At 50.2% G+C, this 26803-nt stretch overlaps 1 protein-coding gene across 3 annotated transcripts in view; it reads left to right on the forward strand.

Moving 5' to 3' along the window:
* Nucleotides 1-19045, forward strand: part of WASF2 (WASP family member 2) — a 59891-nt gene extending 40846 nt beyond the window's left edge. For 2 of the 3 annotated variants that reach the window (XM_084787500.1, XM_084787501.1), the window contains exons 3-9: nt 5892-6026; nt 6538-6691; nt 9257-9374; nt 10413-10543; nt 12335-12493; nt 13185-13693; nt 15028-19045. In XM_084787500.1, the coding sequence (XP_084643626.1) occupies nt 5892-6026; nt 6538-6691; nt 9257-9374; nt 10413-10543; nt 12335-12493; nt 13185-13693; nt 15028-15185 (1364 nt within the window). In that variant the 3' untranslated portion in view covers nt 15186-19045. The remainder of the gene's footprint in view (nt 1-5891; nt 6027-6537; nt 6692-9256; nt 9375-10412; nt 10544-12334; nt 12494-13184; nt 13694-15027) is intronic. The other variant, XM_084787502.1, reaches the window with a different exon arrangement.
* Nucleotides 19046-26803: the final 7758 nt, after the last annotated feature.

Below are 26803 nucleotides of genomic sequence, written 5' to 3' on the forward strand. Positions count from 1 at the left end.
GCCTCCCATATAGCTAGGATCATACCAATATGCCCCTGGCCGGGCTTAATAAATGTTTGACATAATGTTTGAAAAGTACTTTCCCCCCCCTTACTCCTCCTTTGCTCCTCACTGTGGAATAATGTGAGTTCCTTTGCCTAGCATGAAGTCTCATCTTCCTTCCCACTCATACCTTTTGTAATCCATCTTCTCCCATTTTACACCACTCAAAATTATCTTGAAATAGAGACGGGAGGCCCAGGGTAGGAGGAGACAACCAACTCACAAAGCTTACCCTGTGGCCTCCACGGGCAAGAATTCCCTGCCTTTGCCTCCAGTGCGGGGCTTCGCCTGTCTTCTGGACCCTGTTCTTTGATACTTCTATCCCACTGTCCTCAGTGTGCTGCGGTCCCCCACTGCCTGCTGGGTGCTCTTGTTCCTGTGTCCTGGGTCTCCTCAGCTAATAGTCTCAGCTCTGGGACGCTACCCCTGAACATGTTTGTTACATACCCTTATTATTGCAGACCCCACAATACAAATTATGTTTCTTTTACTAAATTACACTTTATTAATAGATTTTCTTTTTTCTTTGACAATTTCATACATGTAAACAGTGTATCCTGAACACATTAGCCATGGCCCAAATTCCACCCCCAGCTTTCTCCAGGCACCCCAACACATCCACAGACTAAGCTGGCCTCAGACTCACAGACATTCCCCTGCCTCTGCCTCCCAAGGGCTGGGACTAAAGGAGTATGCCACCATACCTAGCGCAAGGTAGCACTCTGACCAGTATTGTGCCCATCCAGGAGGGTAGAACCCCACTTGCATCACTAGGAAATCATGTGTGTTGGAGTTTCTAGCATTGGGTAGAAGGTGTCACTGCTACTTTGCAGAGCTCTGGAAATCTCACTCAGATTTCAACAAAAGCAGATGCACCTTTTGAAAAATGAATTTCACCAATTTCTGCTTCCACATAACATTTCACTTAGCTGGGCAGTGGTGCCCCATGCCTTTAATCCTAGCACTTGGGAGGCAGAGGCAGGCGGATGGATCACTGTGAGTTTGAGGCCAGCCTGGTCTATAGAGTGAGTTCAAGATGGCCAGGGCTACACAGAGAAACACTGTCTCAAAAAACCAAAAAACAAACAAACAAACAAACAAACAAAAACATTTCACTTGAAGAATTTTGCTAAAAGTCAGCTGGGGGAACCTCTTGAAGACTGTTTTGAAGTCTTTGGCAAAATGTGGTATCTGTTAATAACTATCCTGGTGGGTGTTGGTCTGTCTTGGCAATGTCTGGATGGGTGAAATTCACCTTTAGGCCAAGCACTTTTCTTTCGGTTATTTAAAAGTATTTATTTTTAACTTTATTTGTCTGTGTGTTTGTCTGTGCACCATGGGTATGCAGTACCCATAGAGGCCAGCAGAGGGTGTCAGATCCCCTGGAACTGAAATTATAGATGGTTGTTATCTGCCATGTAGGTGATAGGCATTAAACCTGGGTCTTCTAGACCCAGCCAGGGCTTTTAAACAACTGGGCATCTCGGCAGCCCTTATTTATTAATTTACATAGAGAGAGTCTCATGTTGCCCCGGCTGACATCAAATGCCCCATATAGCCCAAGGATGATTGTGAATTTCTGACCCTCCTGCCGTCATCTCCCAGTTGTAGGAATACCACCGTGTACTACTGCGATGCAGCATTGGAGATCACACCCAGGGCTTTGTGTGCGCTGGACAAGCACGCTACCCGTGGAGCTCTGTGGCTCTGACTTTGTATTTTTGAAGTATCATATTTCTATTTCCAGAAATTGTAATGATAGTTGTGTACATTTGAAGAACAGAAACTATCAAATCCTAATTGGAATTATAGTTAAAAGCCCCTCTAAGGATGTGGCTACAACAGGTTAGGTTTAAGTCTTCCTCTGCCGTTCACTGCTGCTGATGTCGTGCTGAGGTGAGAAAGCTGTTCTTTGAGATTAAACTGAGCATCATCATTCTGAATGGGGGTGGGGAAGTTCTCCTAAGCCGAGAATTTAGGGTGTTTAATAGTCACACTTGGTTTTGGTTTTGTGACAAGGTCTTGCTGTTTTTCCTGAGCTTCAGCAGGACACATGGGCTCAAGAGATCCGCCACCGCAGCTGTGCAGCCTCCCAGCAGCTCCGGGAGAACTCCACACTAGCTTAGATAGTTGAACTCTGAAAACGTGTCTCCATGACTGAGCAATATGAGAAGCAAGCTCATTGTGACAATTTAAGATTCCTAGCTTATTTAATCTTCCTAATAACGTGGTGAGGAGGATGCAATCAAAGTCTCTAGTGTATAGGTGAGACTAAACCTGAGAGATGGTGACTTCCCAAGAAATACACAGGGGTGGGAGAGATGGTTTGGCTGTTGAGAGTACTTGCTGCAGCCGTGGGGTGGTGGCGCTCGCCTTTAATCCTAGCACTCGGGAGGCAGAGGCAGGTGGATCACTGTGAGTTCAAGGCCAGCCTGGTCTACAAAATGAGTTCAGGACAGTCAAGGCTACACAGAGAAACCCTGTCCCAAAAAAACAAAAGGAAAAAAAAAAAGAGTGCTTGCTGCACCCATATCTGGTGGTGATTTCCTTAATCCCTGAACCACCAAAGCATAGGCAGATGGGTCTTTGAGCTTGAGGCCAGTCAAGGCTACATAGTGATACGATGTTTCAAAAAGCAAACAAAGAGGAAGAAGAAAAAAACAACAACAACAGGTCACTTGCAGCTCTCCACCTTCCCCCTTTCTTTCTTTTTTGTTGTTGTTGTTGTTGTTGTTGTTGCTTGTTTGCTTGTTTGTTTGTTTTTTCGAAAAAGAGTTTCTCTGTGTAGCCTTGGCTGTCCTGGACTAACTTTGTAGACCAGGCTGGCTTCAAACTTAACAGCATCTGCCTGCCTCCGCTGGGATTAAAGGCATGTGCCACCATGCCTGGCTTTCCTTTTTTTTTTTTTTTCCCTCTTTCTTTCTTTTTTTCTTTTCTTTTTTTTTCTTTTCTTTTCTTTCCCCCTCCAGACTGAGTTTCTCTGTGTAGTCCTGGCTGTCCTGGAACTCACTCTTTAGGCCAGGCTGGCCTTGAACTCAGATCTACCTGCATCTGCCTCCCAAACACTGGGATTAAAGGCATGCGCCACCACTGCCCAGTAAACATACTGGTTTAGACTTCCTATAACTCCAATTCAAAGGGATCTGGCCTCTGTAGGCAACCACATGCACTTGTGCATACTATCGTACAGAAACACACATAATAGATAAATATACATAATAGACATAAATTTAAAAAAAAAAAGAAGTACCCTGGCATAATAGAAATAGCAGAGGCATAGGCTAGGTATAGTGATATTCACCAGTACTGAGGTGGAAGAAATCTCAGCCCTGAGGAGGAAGAAAAAGACGCGACCATGGCAAGTCTGAGGTTGACCTGGTCTACTAAATGAATTTTAAACCAGCCAGGGGAATGTAGCAAAACAGTGTCTAAAAACAAAAACTTGAAACTTAACAATCTAGGTCTTCTGATTTAAGACCCATTGCTCTTTCCATTTCCCGGAGTGTGATTCTGAGTCTGCCGAGGGCCTGACCTGGTGTTGCAGTGGGAAAGCCTTCACCCTACCTTCCTCACTCACTCTTAAACATGGGAAGAAGCCAGGCGAGGTGGACACAGGCCTGTAATCCCAGCACTCGGGTGGCAGAGGCAGGCGGAGCTCTGTGAGTTTGAGGCCAACCTGGTCTACAAAGTGAGTCCAGGACAGCCAGGACTACAAGAAAATCCTGTCTCAAAAAACAAAACAAAAAAACAAAAAACAAAAAAATAGGAGAGAAGAGGCCAGCAGTGGTGGCATAAGCCTTTTCTGCAAGCAGAGGCAGGCAGATCGTTGTAAGTTCAAGGCCAGCCTCGTCTACAGAGCACAGCCAGGTCTACAGTGAGAAACCCTGTCTCAAACAACAAGGAAGGAAGGAAGAAAAAGAAAAAGGCTGGGCACACACCTTTAATCCTAGCACTTGGAAGGCAGAGGCAGGCAGATCTCTGAGTTAACGATACCTTGTACAATGGCTCTGGAGAGCAGCCTGGGAGTTAATAGGAACAACCAGGTGTCCATGATTAATATACTAGATACGATATGAAATTACTTCCTCAGTAGAATTTGAAACCAAGATGAGGGCATCTCTGAGGGGCCTGAAGTTCCGTCCACACCCCACACAGGTGCAGAACTTCTTCTAAGGGTGAGAAGGTCACCGTATGTTCTCTAACTCAGTTTCAAAGTTCTTGTCTACACTGCAAGCTCCCAGCCAGAAGGTCTACATAATGAGACCATGTCTCAAGAAAGAAAAAAGAAGTTACCAGTTTTGTATCTTGAGGTCCTTTGCGAAATTTTATCTGACACCACACAGTCACCCTCCCCTTTACTAAGGAACAGAAAATCTGAGTCCTCTCTGGGAGACAGAAAGATAAGTTGACGTGTGTGTGTGTGTGTGTGTGTGTGTGTGTGTGTGTGTGTGTGTGTATTCTTTTTTGCCAGAACAGTTGAATTTTTGCTCATTTTGTTTGAAACAGGGTTTCACTGTGTAGCCCAGGCTGGCCTTGAATTAACAGCAATCCTCCCTGGCCTCCCACAGTTGGGCATTTTTAAGACTGTCTATTTTAATGCCTAATTCTGCCTGTTTCTTTGTTTCCAAACACAATTTCTCATGACTTGGTGGAACAGGGACACTGCCATATTATCAACAGAGATAAAATGGGACCCTTCACCTACAGAGCAGAGATGCAGTTTTGTTGTTGTTGTTTGTTTGTTTGTTTGTTTGTTGTTTTTTGTCCTCTTTTGAGTCCTTTGAGTTCAGGAATTCCCCGTCACTGTTGCTGCGTGGTACAGTGCAGTATTCAGGATTAGGAACTCCTCACCAACCTCCTTATTCACCTCTGGGTCCCGCTGGAAAGGTTAGCTACAGTTCACCCTGAGGGCGTGGTTTCAGCCTTTCAGTCTAGGCTAGCCTAATTCCCTCTCAAATATGTACTAAGCTTAGAAGCGAAGGTGAAAAAAAAAGCGAACTTACTTTAAATAAGTCTCAAAATATCTTTAGGTTGGGCAGTCATTGATGTGAGTAAAGACTGAGATGGTAATTTACCATTCATGCCCTTTCTATTCCTAGTCAGAAAGTACCTTGTGGCTTGGAATAACAATATGGAGGGAGGGCCAAAGTCTGTTTCTTTGCCTGCAAATCCTCCTTGCATTCAGGGTTGAAAGTACAGAACTCTTTTCTTGTTCTAAAAAGTGAGACTAACCGTTGTGGAAAAAGACCAGTGGTATGTTGTTTTTCAGGGAGGGCTTGAGCGGTTCGCTTTTCACTGGCTCCCTGGGGTGTAGATTTGAAGGTGTAACCTGGAGCAAAGACTTTGAAAGCTGTGGGTTAGAGAACACAAGGTGACCTTCCGCATCTCCGGGTGGGGTGTGGAGGTTCAGGCCCCTTAGAGATGCCCTCAGCTTACTTTTCAGTGGACTTTGAAATTCTACTGAGGAGGTAATTTCTTATCTAGTGTATTAATCACGGGCACCTGGTAGCCTCTCTTAAGGCTCAGGCTGCTGTCCAGAGTCATTGTACAAGGTGCTTCACAGACCCGGGGTAGGGTGGGGGGACACTGTCTGCCTCCCAGGGCTAATTGTTGACATTACACCTTTTGATTTTGTTCAAACTGCTTTGAATTTCATGTCTGTCCAGAATTTACCAAAAAGGTTCTATTATTTACAGACTGTGTACACAGAGTGGCCAGGCTGTGGTGAGTAGCTCTTTCTCCAAAAACAAGTATATGCATGTGTGTTTGGTGGACGATACACTCTCAGTCACTGGATTTGTGGTTTTGTCACTCCTATGCACTAGTGACTTGGGCTCTGCTCTCTCTAGGTAAGTACGCAGAGGACATGTTCGGAGAGATTTGCACTCAGGCAAGTGCCTTTGCCTCCCGAGTGAACTCCCTTGCTGAGCGGGTTGACCGAGTGCAAGTTAAAGTCACCCAGCTGGATCCCAAGGAAGAAGAAGGTAAGGAGCCGGAGCCAGAGCCAGAGCCCCGGGCTGCAGAGCAGTGTCTGAGAATTGTGCCGCTGGCTTGTTAGAAAGCAAGGGGAGAAATCAGAGAGACTGTGCAGTTCTGCTCTAAAGCACAGAAGCCTGGATGGTGTAAAGAACCCTTTTAGCTCTGCCACACACCCACACTCCCTTTCTCCCCGGCCCAGTTCCCTTGGTCTCACATTTCCTTCCCCTCGACGGCGTTTTGCTACCATAAAAGTACTTGGAAGATTCGTTTCACCTAAGGAGAGGCCTGCAAGATCTGGTCACATAGGAAACCTTTGTGTGGCTTCATGCTGTTCAGTCATGAAATAGCTGGGCTGCTGACAGCCTTGTGGGGCTTCCCCAGAGGGGGAGGGAAAAAAAAAACCTGGCTGCAGACGTGCAGCCAAGAAACCAAGAAACGCAGCAGCTGAGGCGCCTCTGACGGCGTTGGCTCAAATAGCCTGTCGTCCATTTTCTGACGCCTTCCATCTTCTCTCAGTGTCACTACAAGGAATCAACACTCGGAAGGCCTTCAGAAGCTCTACCACCCAAGACCAGAAGCTTTTTGACAGGAATTCTCTCCCAGTGCCTGTCTTGGAAACCTACACCAGCTGTGATGCTCCTCCCCCCCTCAACAATCTGAGTCCTTACAGGTAACCGGTCTCCGCTGCCTGAAATATCAAAAGATAATGTTGATATCAGAGCACAGTCTTGAGCTTCCTGCCCACCCCAGAGGTACTTACAGCAACAAAGACAACGTCCACTCTAATATCGCCTAGATACTGAAAGTTGGCTGCACCACTGCATGCTGCAGAGTGTAATTTGGTAAAAGCAACTCCATCTGGATTCTATCCAAGGAGTTGACTTACTGCAGAAGCAAAAGGACTTGTTCACAGGCAGTCCTGCAGCACGGAGTCCCGAGGGCTTCCGCTTGCTCGGAAAACTCTAGATTGCCAGATGTTTGGGCCAGTCAGTGGGACCAGCCTCAGACTGACTGCACTGGGCTCAGGGGAGCCTTCATTCTAAGTGAGTGTTACTTCATTGTGAACACCCTTTGGATATTTTCTTCTGCAAGGACCTGCCCTGCTGTAGATAGACATGGGAGAGGAAGAAGGTAGCCGTAAAGACGGCTTAGAGTCCTCTGGTGAGTTGGTAATGTTGTCATCCTGCACAGGCCGACTGAGCAGAAGTAGGAAGTGAATATTTCTCTTCCTTGGATCCATAAATACCTCTGGAGTGGGTAAAGTAATTACTGGTAGCCAGAGGTGGGTGTTAACTCTCAGATATGGGCACACTGAAAAGCAGTGTGTGTACCCGTAAGAATTCAAGGCTGGGCGTGGTGGTGCATGCCTTTAATCCCAGCACACCGGAGGCAGAGGCAGGCGATCTCTGTGAGTTCGAGGCCAGCCTGATCTACAAAGTAAGTCCAGGACAGCCAGGACTACACAGAGAAACCCTGTCTCAAAAAACTAAAAATAAATAAATAAATAAATAAATAAATAAATAAATAAGGCACTATTAGTGCTTGATTTAGAAGTATACTCTTTGGGCTGGAGAGATGGCTCAGCAGTTGGGAGCACTGACTGTTCTTCCAGAGGACCCAGATTCAACTCCTAGTACCCACATGGCAGTTCACAACTGTCTGCAACTCCAAAATCTGACACTCACAGACATACATGCAGGCAAAGCACCAATTTCTTTTTTTGTTTTGTTTTTGTTTTTTGTTTTGTTTTTCAAGATAGGGTTTCTTTGTGTAGCCTTGGCTGTCTTAGACTCACTTTGTAGACCAGGCTGTCCTTGAACTCACAGTGATCCTCCTGCCTCTGCCTCCTGAGTGCTGGCATTAAAGGCGTGCACCACCATGCCTGGCCCACACTCTTGTTTTTTTGAGATGGGGGCTTCTCTATGTCACAGAGCCTTCATGCTGTCCTTGGACTAGCCTTTTAGGTGTTTGGCATGTGTGGTTCTCTTTGTGACAGGTTCTCTCTACATAGTCTAGGATGGCTTTGAACTTCTGATGTTTCTCTTTCTGCCTCCTAAGTGCCAGGATTATAGCCATGCACCTCCCCTCCTGGCTTCTAGAATAATGATAGTCCTGCATCCTGGAGCATGTGCTTTCTGAACAGCGGAGGCTTGGCCATGTCAAAGTGGGAGGTTCTAGTCAGGATAACTGAGTATGGCAAATTACTCTTACATCCACCCTTAGTAGCTCACTTTGTACTACTTACAGCAATGCCCACTAATACCTTGTGGTCTTATTTTTGTTTGTTTGTTTGTTTGTTTTGTCTTTTTTTTTAGACAGGGTTTCTCTGTGTAGTCTTGGCCATCCTAGACTCACTTTGTAGATCAGGCTGGCCTCGAACTCACAGCGATCCACCTGCCTCTGCTTCCCAGGTGCTGGGATTAAAAGCGTGTGCCACCACACCCAACCTCTTGTGGTCTTTTTGTTGTTGTTTGAGAAAGGGCTTTCCTGTGTAGCCCTGGCTGTCCTGGAACATATATAGACACACGTGTTCTCTATGCGCGCGCGCACACACACACACACACACACACACACACACACACACACACACACACACACACACACACCGCCCCCTCGATCAGGCTGGCCTTAAACTCAAAGACCTGCCTGGCTCTGCCTCCAGATTGATCTTGGGGTTTTAAAACAGCTGGCTGTTTGTGCTCAGTGGCTCCCCTTGGAGTAATGTTGGGCACTGAACTACTCTAGAAGGGAGCAATACGTAGCAGTGTGCTCGGGTCCTCATCTGTGTCTAGAAGAGCAACTGCACATGGAGACACATGAGTGCACAGGGCTCAGCTGGATGGAAAGACCTCAGTGCTTCCTGCAGAGTCCTGGGGAGCCAGTGGCAGAGATCTCCTTAGAGGCACACAGTGCCCAGATATCTTTAGGGAGCGTCTGTAACTGTGCAGGGGATTAGGAGCAGTCGAATGCCTGCTGCTCTCACTTGCTCTTGTCCTGACCATGCAGACTCCTGCGTGGGAAGGGAAGGTAAGGCTAAGAAAGGTTTGTGAGGAGTAGACGGGCACTGGTTCGCAGCCATCGAGCACCTGGCATGGGAGAGGAAGTATGCAATCGATGTGAATGGCTTCCTGGTTCCTTAGTGTAAAAACTGCTAACTGGTTGGTGTTTGGGATATTGGATTTGGTTGGGTGCTCATCTGTCTACTGACAGCCACTTGTCTTCATTTCTGTCCCAGGGATGATGGAAAAGAGGCACTCAAATTCTACACCAACCCTTCGTACTTCTTTGATCTTTGGAAGGAGAAGATGCTGCAGGACACCAAGGATATCATGAAAGAGAAGAGAAAGCATAGGGTGAGGGGAAAGGGGCCTCTGTTCCACACATCAGTAGGCACGGTTGTAAGGGGGGATAAAAAGGAAGCCAGGCTTATGTGACGTAATTCCATGTGGCTGCTTGCTTGGATGCCAGGTAAAACTCTTTTAGAAAAGAAAGAAAGAAAGAAAGAAAGAAAGAAAGAAAGAATCGTGTCCACACCCCAAATACCACCAAGATGAAAGTATAAGTCACACCAAAAATATGCTTGTTCCCCTGCACTATTTAACAATAGAGTATATTTGAGCCGAGCTTTAGGAATTGACTTTTCTGTTCAACATTTATTTTTCTTGCAATTTGCACCTGACCCTGCTGGACACTCTGCTAGCCTGGTCCCTCCCCTAACAGTCTGTGGCTCATTTCTCAGAGACAAGCAGGTTCTGCAATATTTGGTTTACAACAGGAGGTGGTTAACCCCTTCACTCCTGGTGGGCGGGGCCAGGGCTGCCTGTTTGTGGAGATGCTTCATTCTCTTTAGGCTCTTGGTGCTGCAGGACCCACCAGCTCTGACCTCGCAATCCCATTAGCATGGCTGTCAGCAGGCCCAAGAGAGTGCCAGAGGCTATTGCAGCTGCAGGAGCTGGAAAATCCTGCAGTGGTTTTTGTTTTGTTTTGTTTTGTTTTTAACTATTTCCTAGTATCTATCCCAGATCTCTGGAGCTGTCAGTCCTCATCTCTTGAGTGATCTTTGTGACATAGCAAATAACAAATAACTGTTTACTAACTTCCTTACAATTAGAGCCGCCTAAAGATGTGAGACAGTTGCCCAGGGAGGCAGCTGTGGCTTCCTTTGGCAGAGGTGCTTGTGTATGAGGCTGAGCAAATGCTTTGCCCTGGAGGTGGTTTGAATTGTGAGGCCTCTAGGTCACTGCAAACCTGGTAGTCCTGTATAGCTGGCTGCTATCAGGCATTGTCTAGGCAAATCATCTCCTGAGTGTGTGTCCATGAAGAGGGTAGAATTTTAATGAAGCATTTTGGAAAATGTTTTACAAAGGTTTTTCTGTTCCTTTTCATTATAGAAAGAAAAGAAAGATAATCCGAATAGAGGGAACGTAAACCCACGTAAAATCAAGACACGTAAGGAAGAGTGGGAGAAGATGAAGATGGGACAAGAATTTGTAGAGTCCAAAGAAAAGCTGGGGTCTTCTGGGTAGGTGATGTTTTGTAGGTTCTCTGACGGGGACGTCAGGACAATAGGCTCTGGCATGACGCTTTCCCACCCTCAGAAAGCAGCTGTAGGGTTTAGGCCAGCACAGCTGGTAATGAACTGCTTTTAGGAGTATCCATCTGGTGATTCAGGTTCTAACTAAGTCAGGAGACTCAGCAGTTTAAAGAGGAGACTGGAGTGGTCTGAAAGGGAAGGCCCGTGGCTTCTAACGCCATTACTCTGCCAGAAACCAGTATCCCTAGGGGTGTTGGGGAAAGATTGGAAAAGCAGGAAAGGTGCTCTTGGGAGCCCTTTGCCTCCAGAGCACACATGAAAGTTGTGCTGAGGAGCTGGGCTAGGCATGGGAGGGGCAGAGCAGACAAGCTGTGTAGGCTACCAAAACAAATTTTCAGTCACTCTTGGGAGAGAGGCTAGCCAGAAGACTGCAGTGCAGACCTCAGAGCCAGTGTGAGAAGGGTTGCCGGGCCTCTGTGGGGAAGTAGGAGATGGAATCCATTTCCCAATATCAAATCACTCTGGTGGTTTAAAGGGGCAGAATAGTTTTAAGGCTTGGTTTGATGCTTATCCTGATGTCTGACCCCTGTGACATTCAAAGGCAAGTCACCGTGGCTGCTTGGTGTGTCACCCTGGCTTTAAAAGTCATTGCATTCTGGCTGTCAAAGGACCATGCCAGCCCATACTGGGTGCTGGGGAGTGATAAAAGGAAAGAGTTGAGTTGTTCTTGCTTTTAGGAATAACTCTACCATGAAAATCTTGACGTTTAAAAACCCTGACACTTGTGACACCTGTCTTCCTGGATTCAGAGATTTGTGTTGTAAGCATGATGAAGGCGGTGAGAGGGGAGGGAACCTGTACAGGGAAGCCAGTGCTAAGGGCCTTCGCGGGCCTTACGCCCCAGTAAGGGGTTCTCCGTTTTGCTTCACAGTCCCAGTTTGTTCTGGTAGGCACGCAGCATAGGATTAGTGACTCTTTTCTAAGACAAGGTTTCTCTGTGAAGCCTTGGCTGCCCTGGACTCACTTTGTAGACCAGGCTGTCCTTGAACTCACATCGATCTACCCGCCTCTGCCTCCCAAGTGCTGGGATTAAAGGCATGTGCCACCACGCCTGGCCTGGATTAGTGACTCTTAAGGCCACAATGCCAACTGTAAAAAATGTATATCTCATTTTGAGTCTTCGGTAGTGAAGATGAGGAGCTGGCCTCCCTCTGCTCCCCCCTCCCCCACCCCCCCATTTTCCTGGTGGTTTGGAATCGGCTCTGAGGCTAGTCTATAAGAGCATGCTTGTGGGTGAAGCTATCAGGGAGCTGTGCCCAGGTTTGGGGTTTTTTCACACTAGAGCATCATCTGATCTAGTCACGTCCTCACAACTCTGTTCCTCAGACCTGTTGATGAGCTCTGAAGAGCCCAGCAATGGAGGAGAGGCGAGGAAGAGGAGGCACAAGAGGCCAGCTTTGCCAGCTGGTGCCCAGTGTGCTTGTCCTAGTATGGAGGCTTTCTGCTTGATGTGTTCGTGTTTGTATGTAGTTGTGACGTTTATCCAGAGCCAGTTCACTCAGGGCCCAGCATCCTAGGGAATGTGTTTCATGCAGATAGCTCTAGCACACTGCCCCACCCCCCAGCGGTCTCTCTGTGTCGTTCTGGTTGGCCTAGAACTTGGCCTGTAGGCCAGGCTGGCCTGGAATTCATAGCAATCCGCCTGCCCTTGCCTCCCGAGTGCTGCGGTTACAGGCGTGCTAGAGTCTTACAAGACAGCGCTGACATCGAGTGTGTTAGCAGGTACTCATCTGCCTTGGTGTACCAGAATGGCAGCATTGGCTCTGTTGAAAATGTGGATGCGGCCAGCTACCCACCACCGCCACAGTCAGACTCCACCTCTTCACCTTCTCCTTCCTTCTCTGAAGACAACTTGCCTCCCCCACCAGCAGAATTCAGGTAAATGGTAAAACCTCTTCCACCCATCCTGGGTAGTAAAACACTCAGGAACAAAAGAGTTGGGAAGCTAAGTCAGGACCACTAAATGACTTGGGGCAAGAGCATGCAGGTAGTAGGTGGCGTTATGAAGTTCGGCCGTGGTGTTGCTGCCCCGTGTTACAGGTGAACTTCCCTAAGATGCGCACCGGCTTTCATAATAGGCAGCCGTCTTCCCCTGCTGCTTCAGCTCACTCTTCTGTCCAGTTTACCTCAAAGCATGAGCTAGATGTAGTGGCCAACACAAGTAATGCTGCGCAGTGGGGCAGGAGGGTAAGAAACGTCAGGCCAGCCTGGGCTACGTAGTGAGTGCTAGGCCATCAGGACTACATAGTGGCAAGGGTTGGGGGCACAACCCATCAAGGGAAACCCTGTTTTGAAAAACCTTTAAAAGAGAGAGAGGGACACCTAAGAGATGTCTGACCGGCCATCCTCTTAAGAGATGTCTGCCTGACGGGCCATCCTCTGATAGTTGCACCTAGTTCTGCTTGTGCTCCTCTCCTGCTAGAAGGTTCTTTCCCCACAATGCTGCCCATTTCCTTGCTGATCTGTTTTGACTGGTTCCATCTGTCTGAGCCAAAGTGAAATGAGAACGGACTAAGAAAGGGCCCACGCTTAGCATGGTGTTTATGACGGTGAGTCTTGTCTCTTTTAGCTACCCTGCAGAAAACCAAAGAGGATCTGTCTTAGCTGGACCCAAAAGAACCAGCGTGGTCAGCCCAAGCCATCCACCCCCAGCTCCTCCTCTGGGCTCTCCACCAGGCCCCAAACCTGGTTTTGCGCCTCCACCTGCCCCTCCACCTCCACCTCCAGTGGGCGTGCCTCCTCCACTGCCACCGATGGGGTTCGCATCTCCTGGGACCCCTCCACCACCGTCACCTCCATCTTTCCCACCTCACCCTGATTTTGCTGCCCCTCCACCCCCTCCCCCTCCGCCGGCAACTGACTACCCAATGCCACCACCTCCCTTGTCCCAACCATCTGGAGGGTCTCCTCCCCCTCCCCCTCCTCCTCCACCTCCAGGGCCCCCGCCTCTCCCCTTCAGTGGTGCTGATGGCCAGCCTGCCGCACCACCACCACCTCTCTCTGATGCCACCAAGCCCAAGTCCTCATTGCCTGCTGTGAGTGATGCGCGCAGTGACCTGCTTTCTGCCATCCGTCAAGGTAAACCCCACTGGTGGGTCTGGGCACACACACCCTTTCTGGAGCTGAGGTGGGAGGTCAGGATCCTGACTAGGGAACACCTTTCCTGGACAGCTGAGAGATTAGACCTCGTGTCGGGGTGGAGCTTCCCTAAAGATACTGAGATTGAGAGTTCTTTCTTTCTTTTTTTTTTTTTAATTAATTTATTCAGATTACATTTCAATTGTTATCCCCTTGCTTGTTTCCTCCATTCCTCCCTCCCTCCCTCTTACACCCTATTCCCCTCACCTAGGTCTGTGACAGAAGGGGACCTCCTCCCCTACCATATGGTCACAGCCTATCAAGTCTCATCTTGGTAGTCTGCCTATTCTTTCTCTGAGTGCCATCAGGCCTCCCCACCACAGGGAAGTAGTCAAATATGGGGGCACCAGAGTTCTTTCTTAATCTGTTGAATGTGGATTATTTTAACGCTCGGATCCTGGGATTCTTTGAAATGAGCACATTGTGTGTTTACATCCATACTTTTTCTTGGGAAAAAATCTCCAGAAGAAAATGAATCACTGTCCCATCAGGCAACTTCTCAGCCAGCCTCAGTTTCAGCTGTCCTCTCTGCTCTCTCGTCCCTCCACTGCCATCTCTTCCTGTCCTTTGTTTTCTTTTCTCCCCTTCCCCTCTCCTCTCCCTGCCACCAACTTCCTTCCCTCCTCCACCAACCCTCTCCCCCTCTCTCCCTCTCTCCTTCCCTCTCCTTCCCTCTCCCTCTCCCTCTCTCTCTCCCTCTCTCTCCCCCTCTCTCCCTCTCCCTCTCCCTCTCTCCCTCTCTCTCCCTCTCTCCCTCTCTCCCTCTCTCTCCCTCTCTCTCTCCCTCTCTCTCCCCCTCTCTCCCTCTCCCTCTCCCTCTCTCCCTCTCTCTCCCCCTCTCTCCCTCTCCCTCTCCCTCTCTCCCTCCCTCTCCCTCTCTCCCTCTCTCTCCCTCTCCTTCTCCATCCCTCATCAGGGCCAGGTTTGGTCTCAAGGGTTTGGTGTGTCTGTTCTGTTGGTGACCCTTGTGCCCTGCTGTACCTAGGGACTGAGCAGGCTGAGCGCTTGCCTGGTGGGGTGTGGTGGCACTCCAGCTTCAGAAGCCTGCTAAGAAAAGGACCATTTGCACAGCCAGGAAGAACAGCAGGCGTCCTTTTGGAGATGCCCACACCCCAGGGATGCAGCAGTCTTTCCTTTTTATCTTGCTTCTGCAGGGGTCCTTCTTTCTCGGTCCTTTACAATTCTGTCCTGATCAGCAGCCAGTGCTCAGACCCGGTTCTAGAGGATTCTGAGGCTAGGGCCGTGCTTCTTAACCCTGCTCTCTCTCCCATCAGGCTTTCAGCTACGAAAGGTTGAAGAGCAGCGGGAGCAGGAAAAGCGTGATGTGGTGGGCAATGACGTGGCCACCATCCTGTCACGTCGCATTGCTGTTGAGTACAGCGACTCCGAAGATGATTCCTCTGAATTTGATGAAGACGACTGGTCGGATTAACATTCTGCCTGTTGCCCACATTCCTTCTTCTGTCCTTCCTACCTGCCTTCTTTATACCAGCTGTAACAGTCTCGTGAGGGAAGATGGGGGACAAAGAATTGCAAGGGGCCAGAGCCTTTTCTGGAGCAACCAAAGATCTATCTGAGTGCTTCCTCCAAATTACCATGGACTTCCTTCCTCCCTCCCTGTCTGTGAGCTCCTGAGGGTCCATGGCTGAGCTGATCCCTCTTCCCCTGAGTAACTGTTAAATATTGAAAGGAAGGAAAAGCCCTACAGCAAATCCCTTTGGTTGGGTTTCAACTGGAGATAGTGCCTTCCCCTAGTAACCATTTTAACCCATGGCCTTCCTCAAAACCCTCGTAGTTAGCTACTTCTAATAATGCTGTTCACCTCCTGGTCTTAAAGCAGTGGGCAGAGCCTGTGTGGACACAACTGGTCCCTCTTCTGTGCCGAGAGCATGGAGCCGGCCAAGTGCCCTGGCAACTAGGCTGCCACGCCCCTCTCTGCCCCACACTCAGTCCTCTGCAGGGTAGGGCTGCTTCTGTTCAGCTCTGTCGGGATGCCTTTGTTCCAGAAGGCATCAGGCCCCTAAAGAATGGCTCCCTCCTCTGCCTGGTGGTGATGCCATTCTGAAGGCTGAGGCTGTTGCTTTCTCTATGCTCCCTCTTGGTGAGGGTGGTGTTCAGGTGTCCTTTGCATGCCCCCCCCCCACCCTAGGTGCCTTTACACTGCCCAGCCCAGTTTTAACCTCTGATATTATCATGACCAAACTAGCCCTGACACACAGGGACTTGGGCCTCTCTGCTGACTGTCAGGGTCAAAACTTGAAGGTGTGGCACCACAGGACTGGAAGAGAAGGGAACACCTTGGGTCCTGCCCTCTCAGGATGCCGAGGCTAAGGTGAGAAGTGACTCTCAAGGTCACCCAGATAGTGATAGAGCAAGAGCCCAGGCTTCCTGATTCCAAGTCACCTGTGTTTTCTGGGACCAAATAATGAGCACCTGCTGGAGTCTGGGCAGAGTGGCCCTGGCTCCATTCTCCTCCAGGCTGCCCGAATCCAGGCCGCCCGAATGCAGGGGTCTCGTTTGGAGGGCTCACAGTCTGTGCCAGCCCCGCTAGTACAGCTTTGACACTCAAGCCCTCTCTTGTAGCCGTTTATTTCCCCTTTCTATCTCCAGCCAGTCATGTGGCATGGGAGCTGTGCTGGGCGACCAGAGTAGAGAGGAGGAGTGGGGCAGCAGCCTTGGCAGGTGCAGCTTTCAGTTCACTGCAGCTCCCTCCCCCTTTTGTTTCCTCAATTTAAGCATAGGTTCTGCCAGCTGTAGAAACTTCAGTCCCTCAGGCTGGCAGCCGCAGCAGGTACCTGCCTGGGGGGACCTGGCAGCCATGAAGAAGGCTGAAAGGCAGAAGGACCCAGGATCTTCCTCCTGGCTCCCCACCTCACTGTGCATGGTGATGCTGACCCCCCTCCCCTCTAAGGCCCTTCCCAGAACCAATACACAGGTGCTATTATTCCGGGGGAAACTGAGCAGCCCTGGCCACCAGCAAGGTTTCATCTCTTCTGCCCCAACTATTGTGTGGCCTCTTGTGCTGAAATCGGCTTCTCTGGCTTCAGCGCCTGAAACAAAGAGAAACAGGATCTGTCTCTACCCAGCCCAGCAAATGGTTGTAGTAATTGCCAAAGCCCTCATAAACCCCCCTGGCTTGAGGAGAGAGCAGTCGCGGGCACTGCTGCCCGCACTTGCCGAGGACCTCCCCTCTGCCTCCTTTCTTCAACTCAGAGGTAGGGACGAAGCACAGCGCGCAGGTGCCAGCAGGACTTCCTGCTGTGGCTACTCCAGAGTGCTCTATGTGTCCACGGCATCCGGTCCCCTCCTGATGCAGTGTCTGGCACAGGGCTTGGCCCTCCATGCTGCGCATGTTTCCTGTCCTGTGCCTTAGAAACTGAAGGTGCTTTCATCAGAACCTTAAAATGGCTGTTGACGGTACCTGGTACCTCGGCTGCAGCTGGAGAGGCAGGGGAGGGCAGTGGTCCTTCCAAATAGAAGCCCTGGGGCCTGGCCAGGCCAGGATTTGAGCCTAATGGTTTTGACTAAATTACTCCCCTCCTCCTGCTCTCCGGGAAAGAGGAGCCAGAGCCGCTCACTGTGGTTCTCTTCCGACCTTGAAGGGGCGGTATTGGCCTGGCTTCTGCAATGGACAGAGTCCACCAGGAAAGACCAGGGGCGGGAGGAGGTGGGGAGGGGCCCTGTCTGCCGAAGGTAGGATTAGATCATTAGCTCAGTGACCTCCTAGGGTTTCGATGTGCTGTGTTCTCATCCTACAGCTGGTTTGGTAATGATCTGCAAGTCCCGGAGAGCAACAGCACAGCTCTGCCTGACGCTCTCATTAAAATCCATGCAGCCAGGCTCTGGGCTTTGTAGCAGCCGGCCTTGTGGAGCCTCCTCAGCTTGGGGGGCTGGGGACCCAGTCAGCTAAGAGGTCCTCTACACTCTACTTAGGCATATGCATACCCCCCCTGAAAAAAATTAAAACATGCTTCTTTAAGCCCAGAGCCCTTTAAAATAATAAAGGACCCAGTGCAGGTAGGTATGTTTATGGAACCTGTAAGTAGAACACAAAGTTTAGTGATTATCTGGACTGGGCTGAGGCTGCTGAGAGCGTTGTAAAGCCCATGAGGACTCTAAAGTGCTGAAGCCATGGAGCCTGCCCCCATTCCAGTGTCAGAAGTGACCTGTGGCTTTGCCTTGGTCATGAGATGATTTCATTCCAGGAGAGGGGGTGGGGGATCCCTTGGCGGCTCTGAGCAGCTGGCCCAAGCTCCAGCGCCCTCAGAAACGACCCTGGCCAATGTCACAGCAGAGCTGAGGCGTGTTGTCAGGGCTAATGTGAAATCTCTTCCCGTGGCGCCGATCCTCTGACTCTCCAGCGCCAGCTTGGACAGATTGAGGTCTCTGTGGCTTTGGTGACCCTGCTTAAGCATTCCCACGGTGTCCCTGCTCCGCACTAGAATAGCTTCCCTCTGCAGCCCCTGACTTGACCTCGGGGCCTGGGGAGGGAGGCGCTGTGCCAGGGCCAGGCACTCCAGCTCAGGAGATACGTCAGCCTTGTGGGGGCATTAAGCCTTGAGCTTGCCTGGTGCGCATCCCACCACCCGGGACCAGGTGTTGCACAGAGAAGTACCTTTTCCTGTGTTCCCGCCACATTCACTTTAATGGGGCCTCAGTGAAGGCTGAGAACAATTCTGTTACTGTATTAACTTTATCCAGCTAATTCACTTGAGAAACTAACCAATTTTTACTTTCTGCCTAGAATGATGTACACGTGGGAGAGAACGCTATCATGCTCCCTAAGTGCCTTGTTTTCTCTGATATAAATATATTTATAAGGACATATTCCAATGGTTCTTGGGTGTGTTTCCCACATCAAGATTTTGTGAGCTAATACATAGTGGGAACACCGCCCTTCCTCCTGATGGTTGGGAGGGGGGATCTGAGCAGTGAGATAAAGCCACCCCCGCGGTGGCTGTCCTCTGCCCTTTTTATACAGGTAAAAACACTTTTTTTTTTCTTTTTTTGAGATAGGGTTTCAGGTAGAGGGGGCTGGCATTGAACTTACTATACTATGTAGCTGAAGATGGCCTTGAACTTCTGATCCCCTTCCTCAGCCATACCTGGCTAGGACAGCCAATTTTTTTGTTTCAAGTCTGGTTTCATCTGCTTCACTGCCAGGCTTATTTTGTGTTCCATGTTTGTACTCCAGTGACTCGAAGGTTCCATGTAACTATTATGTATACACAGGAATACTTTAAATGCCAACATTTCCAATAATTTGATAAAGTCTTCGTAGCCATTCAGTCACCTCTGGTGTCTCTGTGTGTGTTTCATGGGAGTAGGGACCTGGAAGAGGTAACCCTTCTGTGAGGGGTCCAGCACAAGCGGGCTTCAAGGGCAGGAGGCTTCTGGCTAGTTTGTAGGCACGGGTCCCCTTCTGTGAGGACAGCCCTAGAGCTGGCTGCCCAGAGCTCCTTGCACCAGGCAGGAGAGGCACACACGCTGAATGCTGATGCTGCCTTCCAACATCTGGCCGGCATCTTGTCTGTCTCTCAGACCCGAGCAACTTACCTTAAATAGAACGGTTTACAATGGAATCGGATGAAAAGGTTTAGCCTGCTCCCCTTCCCTCTCTTGCCTGACTGAGGGGGCTGGGTTTGTATTCTGACCCCCCCCCTCCAAAATGACCTACCCAAGAAGCAACGGTTTTTCCTAGCACAGCTGCTGTGGGTTGCTGTCCCTGGGGGTAATTTATGAGCAGACACCCAGAACTGGGCTCAGCAGACACAGTGGGGTGGCCCAGGGAGACAGAGGGAGCAGGGTCAGAGGCACCGTGGGTCACCACGCCTGCTGTTCGCAGAGTCACCCACGGGCACCCCGGGAGAGGGGGCAGAAGTTTTGAACTGTCAGCAAGTGCTGCGCCAGCCGCTCTGAGCTCATCGCTGGAGGTGGGGTGCCGGGGAGGGGGTGCGGAGCCCCTCGCTCCCCTCCCGCGCGCAGGCCTGTGTTTAGTCAGCACTTGGCTGCCAGAGCTGGTGACTGACAGGCAGCCAGACGCCCGCCCTGACAGAAGACAAAATGGTGCCGGAGCCGCCCTTGGAGGGATGGGAAGCAAGAAGTGTGGTTCTGGGAAGCTGGAGGCCTGTGCCCGGATGCCGGCTGCACGGCTGCCATTCAGCAGCCCTGACCGCGTACAAGTCATTTTACCTCCTGGAACTGGCATCCTAGGGAAAATGGGCATTTACTGAGCGCCCACTACCTGCTATAGGCAGCATATGCTTGCTTTTGATCTTTAAAGGCACGGGCACCCCGTTTGAGGAGAGGTGAAGTGAGTTGCCTAACCCTGCTTGCATGCCATTTGCACTGCTTAGCAATCCGTCCAGCCGCAGGTTGGGGAGTGTCTGTGTCTAAGGTTGCAGCTCTTATCTGCCTCAGCCGCTCCTCCCCACTCAGTTTTACAGGTGCAATACCAGGTGAGGGTTATTTTTGTTCTTTGAAGTCAAGCAAGCTTGACTGAGGCCCCAGCCGTCTTAGACCTTTGGAGGGGAAGTAGCCTGTGCACTTGGCTGCTTGAGAACAGCGTGGCTTCCCTCGGGAAGGGCTCCAGGCAGGCACACCCTGCCCTAGTCACACGTGCACAGGTTCATTTACACACATTTTCCAGGAGTGGACTACAGTCCAGGCCTATTGTGTACAGAGCTCTGCTCTTGTGCAAAACAAGGGCACAAGTCTGCACACGGCTACAGGAGCAGGCATAATTGCAGGCACAGCTAACAGTCCTCCTGAGCCTCGGAGCTGGCTGGCTGCCTCGGCCAGTTGCTCACTGCCCCCTCCTGGCCACCTTTCCACCAGGGCAACCTGGCACCATTTCCTCAAGTTCTGCTCAGGGAGATTGGCAACCAGTTCTCGCCGAGATCATGAGGTCAGGAGCAATTTCTGGGCCTCTCCCCTCCTCCCCCGAGGCCTAGGGGGTGGGGGTGGGGGCGGGGGCTAGAAGCTTAAGGACACAAACAGCCTGAACACCCCTGAGAAATCAGAGCAGAACTACAGTCTGGTGTGACAGGAGGGCAGACACACTCCCACTTCAGCGAGCAGCCACCACCCCTGCCCTACCCTAGTGAACTGCACACACACTCGGGCTCTCACATGAGTGCAGATGTGCGGATTTACTTGCTGACCAGGCAGGAGCTCCTCCAGCACGAAGCTCACCCGTTTTCTGTCTGGGCCTGCACTTCCTCTGTTCAGCAAGGCATTGAGCCTGATCCTGGGTGCAGCCGCTCCACTGTGGCGTTTCACCATCTTTACAGCCAGTGACACTCCAGATGTGCGCCTGAGGAGAGCGCCCCCATAAAGGGCTCAGTAGGCTCCTCGGCATGGACTCGAAAGGATTGCCCACCTAAAGCCTTTGATTCCTATTGTACAGATGTGGAAAGGCACAGAGGGGCTTAGCAGCTTTCCCAGCATCACACAGCAAACTGGCGTCAGATGTTGAAATAGAAACCTTGTTGATGTTCCAGAGAACACAGCAATTTATGAGCTTGGGCCCAGAAATTGGAACTGAGAAGTAAAGTTGGAAGCCCTGCTTTTTTTTTTTCCCCCTTTTCTTTTGGTTTTTTGAGACAGGGTTTCTCTGTGTAGCCTCGGCTGTCACTTTGTAGACCAGGTTGGGCTCAAACTCAGAGTGATCTGCCTGCCCCACTACAAGTGCTGGGTGGGATTACAGGGGTGCATCACCACTCTAGGATGCTTTTTTTTTTTCCTTTCAGAAAACATTGACAAAGCCAGGTGTGGTGGCGCACGCCTTTAATCCCAACATTCGAGAAGCAGAGGCAGGTGGATTGCTGTGAGTTTGAGGCCAGCCTGGTCTGCAAAGTGAGGCTAGGACAGCCAAGGCTACACAATGAAACCCTGTCTCAAAAATAAATAAATAAATAAATAAAATAAAATAAAAAAGGAAGAAAAAAAACATTGACGGCATTTCTATGACTATCTGAAGACTTCGGGGAAGCCCAGAGGAGGTTCTAGATTTTGGTATTCAGCTTACAACAACAACAACAACAACAATAAATTATGATAATATAATGTTTCCATATATTCCAATATAATAATTCCGGCTGCAGGGAATCTGAGGACACCTACACTCAGGTCAAGTGTTTGCCTAGAATGCACCGATCCTTGTGTTCAGTCCTTCGTACCATATAAAGCCAAATTTGGTAGTACATGCCTGTGATTCCAGCTCGTGGGAGACGGAGGCAAGAGGATCAGAAGTGTAATGTCATCCTTGGCTGGGTAGCTAGTTCAAAGCCAGCCGGGACTACCTGAGACCCTGCCTAAAATAAAATGAATCCTTGAGAAGTGATTTCTGCATGTCTGACCAGCCAACTGAACAAGCAGGTAAGGGTTTGCTTCTTGAGTGTGTGCTTAGTAGGTGCACCCAGTACGCCTGGAAATATGCAAGTGGCTCCTGCCCTGGTGTGTAGATCTGTGTGTAACATGCCTATATATGCCTGCCTGGAGAGAGAGAGAGAGAGAGAGAGAGAGAGAGAGAGAGAGAGAGAGAGAGAGAGAGAGAGAGTGTGTGTGTGTGTGTGTGTGCGCGCGCGTGCAGGAGTAGCTTTGTGTGGAAGTCCATGTAAAATAGGAATGCCCTTGTGAGAAAGTGTGATGTCAGTACTCCCCCTGCCCTGGGGTGTGTGGTACCTTGATGGGCTCCAGCCAGATCGCTGGCTCTTAGCGCCCCCCCCCCCCCAGCATGCACACAATTCCCTGGACCCATCCCACTCAGCCAATTTGCAGCCTTGCTCTCAGCTCCCAAGAAGGCCTGCAGCAAAGTCAAGGGGCTGGTGGCCAATTAGTGAGGGGGTTAATCAGGGAGCTGGGGACCCCTAGGGGGTGGGAAGCTGAAGGCAGCCATGGGGTTGACAGGAGTGGGAGCTGCCTGTCATGCAGCAGGGGGAGGGGAAGGCAGGGAAGGGGAGGGCTATCTGTCTGTCGGTGCTGCAGAACCAGAGGTGGGCCCACAGATTCATGATTGCTGAGCTGAGCGCTAACACAGGAAGCGTGTGTGAGTGTGTGTATGCTGTGTGTGAAGTGGCACGTAGATACACTTGAGTCCTTGGATGTGGCCTTGCATGCAATTGTGTTTACATGACTACAAATGCCACCTATTTACACTAAGTAGGTTTGTGTTTATGAGTGTGCAGTGGTGTGCTAATGGGTTTGCTTATACAAACATATCTAGACCTGTGTGCATATATGTACTTGCAAGGGTAAGACTGTATACACAGGTGTGCAAGAATATGTGTATTTAGGTGGGTGTTCCAGCAGGCACATAAATCATAGAGGTATAGTGAGTGGTGTATCTACTGTGCAATAAATTGTGCCTGCACACAAGCATGTGTGCAAAGGCATGCTTGCGCGTGTCTCTGAGCAGTCAGGTGCCTGGATCCCACATGTGTGCTTCTGTGTGCCCATGTCTATGTGCCTGCATGCAGAGATCTTGGCATGGAAAGAACTGGTGCCTGGTGGGCTCCAGGCTGCAGAAGGGAAATCTGACAGACGAGCCTCGCTGCAGCCCCTGGCCCCGGGAGCCTGTTTTCCAGGCTGTGGAAGCTGTGAGCCCGTGAACTCATCTTATATTAATAGGTGCTGTCTCCTCACTTATTGCCGGGAGAGGCGGTCATGGCCCCTGCGGGGCACAGCACTCAGTGCTGCCCCACCTCCCGCAAGGATCAGGGCTCAGCCCAGCTAGAAGAGGGTCTCTTCAGTTCAGGGAGCCCACTGCCCAGCACCCTCTGCTGGCCTTATGAGGGTAGATTTAAGCATGGGGGTAAAAAAAAAAGCTGACAGAGACAGGGCGGCTGGGAGGCTTAGTAACCTGCCACAGACACACAGGCGTGTGAACACACACACACACACACACACACACACACACACACACACACACACACACACACACACACACACACCAGGCTGAGCAGCCCAGGGCTGAGCTCCAGAGGACGCTGTGGGAGACAGGAGGCTCAGTATGAAGGGGCGATTCAGCCTTGCTCTCAAGGGCTCTTAGAGGCCCTCTGTGTAAGAGGAAGCTCAGCTTTCCAAGTTCCCGGTTTACGGAGAGTCGTGACCTTGTCTTTGGGGGCCTCTAGTTTGAAGGAGGAGACAAAGAAATCTGCTCTGACGAGCTTGAAAGGACATGTCCCTTTTGGGGATCCTTAGTTGGAGACAAGATACTGCGCTGCCTTCAGGTGGCCCGGGTCTCACTCTGCCTTTCCACACACTGTGGCTGGGGGGGTGGGGGTGGGGGAGGAGAAGGAGGGTTTGTTGTATAAATTACTTCTTAAACGTCACAGGAATCAACAAGGGGTTCTCTGAGGAAGAATTGCTGGGCTGTAGGGCAACTGACCTGTCTGGATTTTAAAAAGGAAAAAAATCCGAAGTAAGGAAGGCTCAGCCTTCTGCCCACTGCACAAAGGCTCTCCCAAATGCCTCGGGCGCTGTGCACTGCCCTCAGATCGAGCAAGAATCTCGGCTGAGGTCCAGCACAGACTCCTGGACACAGGATGGCAGTTGGTAGGCTGCTGTGTGAGCCCCAGACCAGGAAGCTGGAAGGAGGACGCAAAGGGTCCAGCTGCACCCAGCTAGGATAGGAACCTTCCTGGGTAGGGGCTCCGTAGGGGTGCAGGCGGGGGAGGCGGGGGTGTCAGCGTGAAGGTACTTTTCCCTATGGTGCTTCTTCAGAGGGTGAGGTAGGGTGAAGCTGGTTTCTCCAGGCATGGGTGCGGGCCTTCCTGCCCCACATTCCTGGCCAGATTTTTTGACTTGTTCCCAAAACTCACTCCCTAAACAAGTAAAGAACCAGATTCGAAGCTGGGCACGGAGGTGCACGCCTGTAATCCTAACAGATCGCTGTGAGTTCGAGGCCAGCCTAGTCTACAAAGTGAGTCCAGGATAGCCAAGGCTACACAGAGAAACCCTGTTGGGGAGGGGAGGGGAGATGTGCCCTAGGTTCAAATCCCAGGCCAACTGACAATAAATGTGACCTTTTTGGAAGGCCTTTCTTTCCTTGTCTTTTTATTATTTTTTTTATTTTTATTTTTTGGTTTGTTGTTTTGTTCTTCGAGACGGGGTTTCTCTGTGTAGTTTTGGCTGTCCTAGACTTACTTTGTAGACTAGGCTGTCCTCGAACTCACAGTGATCTGCCTGCCTCTGCTTCCCAAGTTCTGAAATTAAAGGTATGCACCACCATACCTGGCCTTTTTATTTTTCTTTTTTTCTTTTTTTCTTTTTTTCTTTTCTTTTTCTTTTTTTTCTTTTCTTTCTTTCTTTCTTTCTTTCTTTCTTTTTTTTTTTTTGAGACAGGGTTTCTCTGTGTAACAGCCCTGGCTGTCCTGGACTCATTTTGTAGACCAGACTAGCCTTGAACTCACAGAGATCCACCTGCCTCTGCCTCCCAAGTGCTGGGATTAAAGGCGTGCAACACCACTGCCCCTCCCAGGTCCTAAGATTACAAGTATGTGACCCATACCATTTAATGTGGTGGTAGAATTAAGCATGGGGTAAGAAAATAGTCAGAAACAGAACAGGTAGGAGGTTTACCACCCCTCCCCAGACTCACACAGACATAAGCACACACCCTGGGGATTAAACCTAGGGCGGCGGCTTCTTCCTCTTCTTCTTCTTCTTCTTCTTCTTCTTCTTCTCCTCCTCCTCCTCCTCCTCCTCCTCCTCCTTCTTTTCCTCTTTCTCCTCCTCTTCCTCCTCCTCCTCCTTTTTTTTCTCCCAAGACAGGGTTTCTCTGTGCAACTTTGGCTGTCCTGGACTCACTTTGTAGACCAGGCTGGCCTTGAACTCACAGTGATCCTCCTGCCTCTGCCTCCCAAGTGCTGGGATTAAAGGCATGCGCCACCTCGCCCAGCTCTTAGAGCTTCTTTGTTCAAGCTAGGCAAGCACTCTATCCGCTGAACTGTATCCCGGCCTCCAGGGAGGCCCTGCCCACTTTTCATCTTAAATTTCTCATATATTCTCTCTCTTTTCCTAATTTATTTTGATTTGAGGGTGCAGTCACTCACACTGCAGGGTTTGGTTTTTTTAATAACTGTTATTTTATATTTTTAATTCTTTGTATGCGTGTGTATCTGTGTATGGGTGTGTGTATATGTGGGTGCAGATGCCTATGGAGGCCCAGGAGATGGCGTCAGATCTCACGGATCTGGAGTTACAGGCAGTTGAGTGCTGCCCAGCGTGGGTCCTGAGGAGCGAACTCAGTGCCTTTCTAAGAGCAGCGTGTGCTCTTAACTGCTTAAGCCATCTCTTCAGCCCTAACTGCAACTGTTGAAAGCCTTTTCTGATATTGTTATTTCCTCTACTGGACAGTGTACAAGATCACCAGTGAGTAGGTGATGGCCCAGAACCCTCAGAGTTTCTGTAGCCCAGGGAAACCTTGAACTTGCAATCCTCCTGCCTCAGTAACTGGGATGACATAGTACTTTGGGGCTTACAGGTATGTGTCATCATGTCAACTCACTCTTGAAGCCTCCTCTTACCTCTCTTGTGTTTTTATTTGTTTGCTTTTCATATGGGGGCTGATGCTGCCCAGGATAGCCTTGAGCTCACAATGAAGCTGAGGCTGGCCTTGAACTCCCGCCTTTCTGCTTTCACATCTCAGTGCTGGGAACAGAGGCACCACTCCGTCCAGCATCCATTGTCTTCAGGCTGAGCATTTGCCCTGGAGCTGATGCCATGGTGCTTGCATGTGAAATGTTTGCCTTGGAGCAGGAGCTTGTGCAGGGCAGCCTTCCAGAAAGGTGAGGAGAGAAGACAGTGGAGGCTCTGCCTGAGCTAGCGGCTGTCCCTCGCTGTGTGCCTGGGGCTGGACTCCTGTGGCTAATGTTAGGGAAAAGTCTTGAGCTCTAAGAAAAAGAACGGTAGCCCTAGAAATGGAGAGGGAGCGGGTGGTGGTGGTGGTAGTGGCGGCACACGTCTGTAATCCCAGCATTCGGGAGGCAGAGGCAAGTGGATCTCTGTGAGTTCGAGACCAGCCTGGTCTACAAAGCAAGACCAGGA

This window comes from Acomys minous (genome assembly GCF_964271855.1).
Source record: "Acomys minous genome assembly, chromosome: 6".
NCBI lineage: Eukaryota > Metazoa > Chordata > Mammalia > Rodentia > Muridae > Acomys > Acomys minous.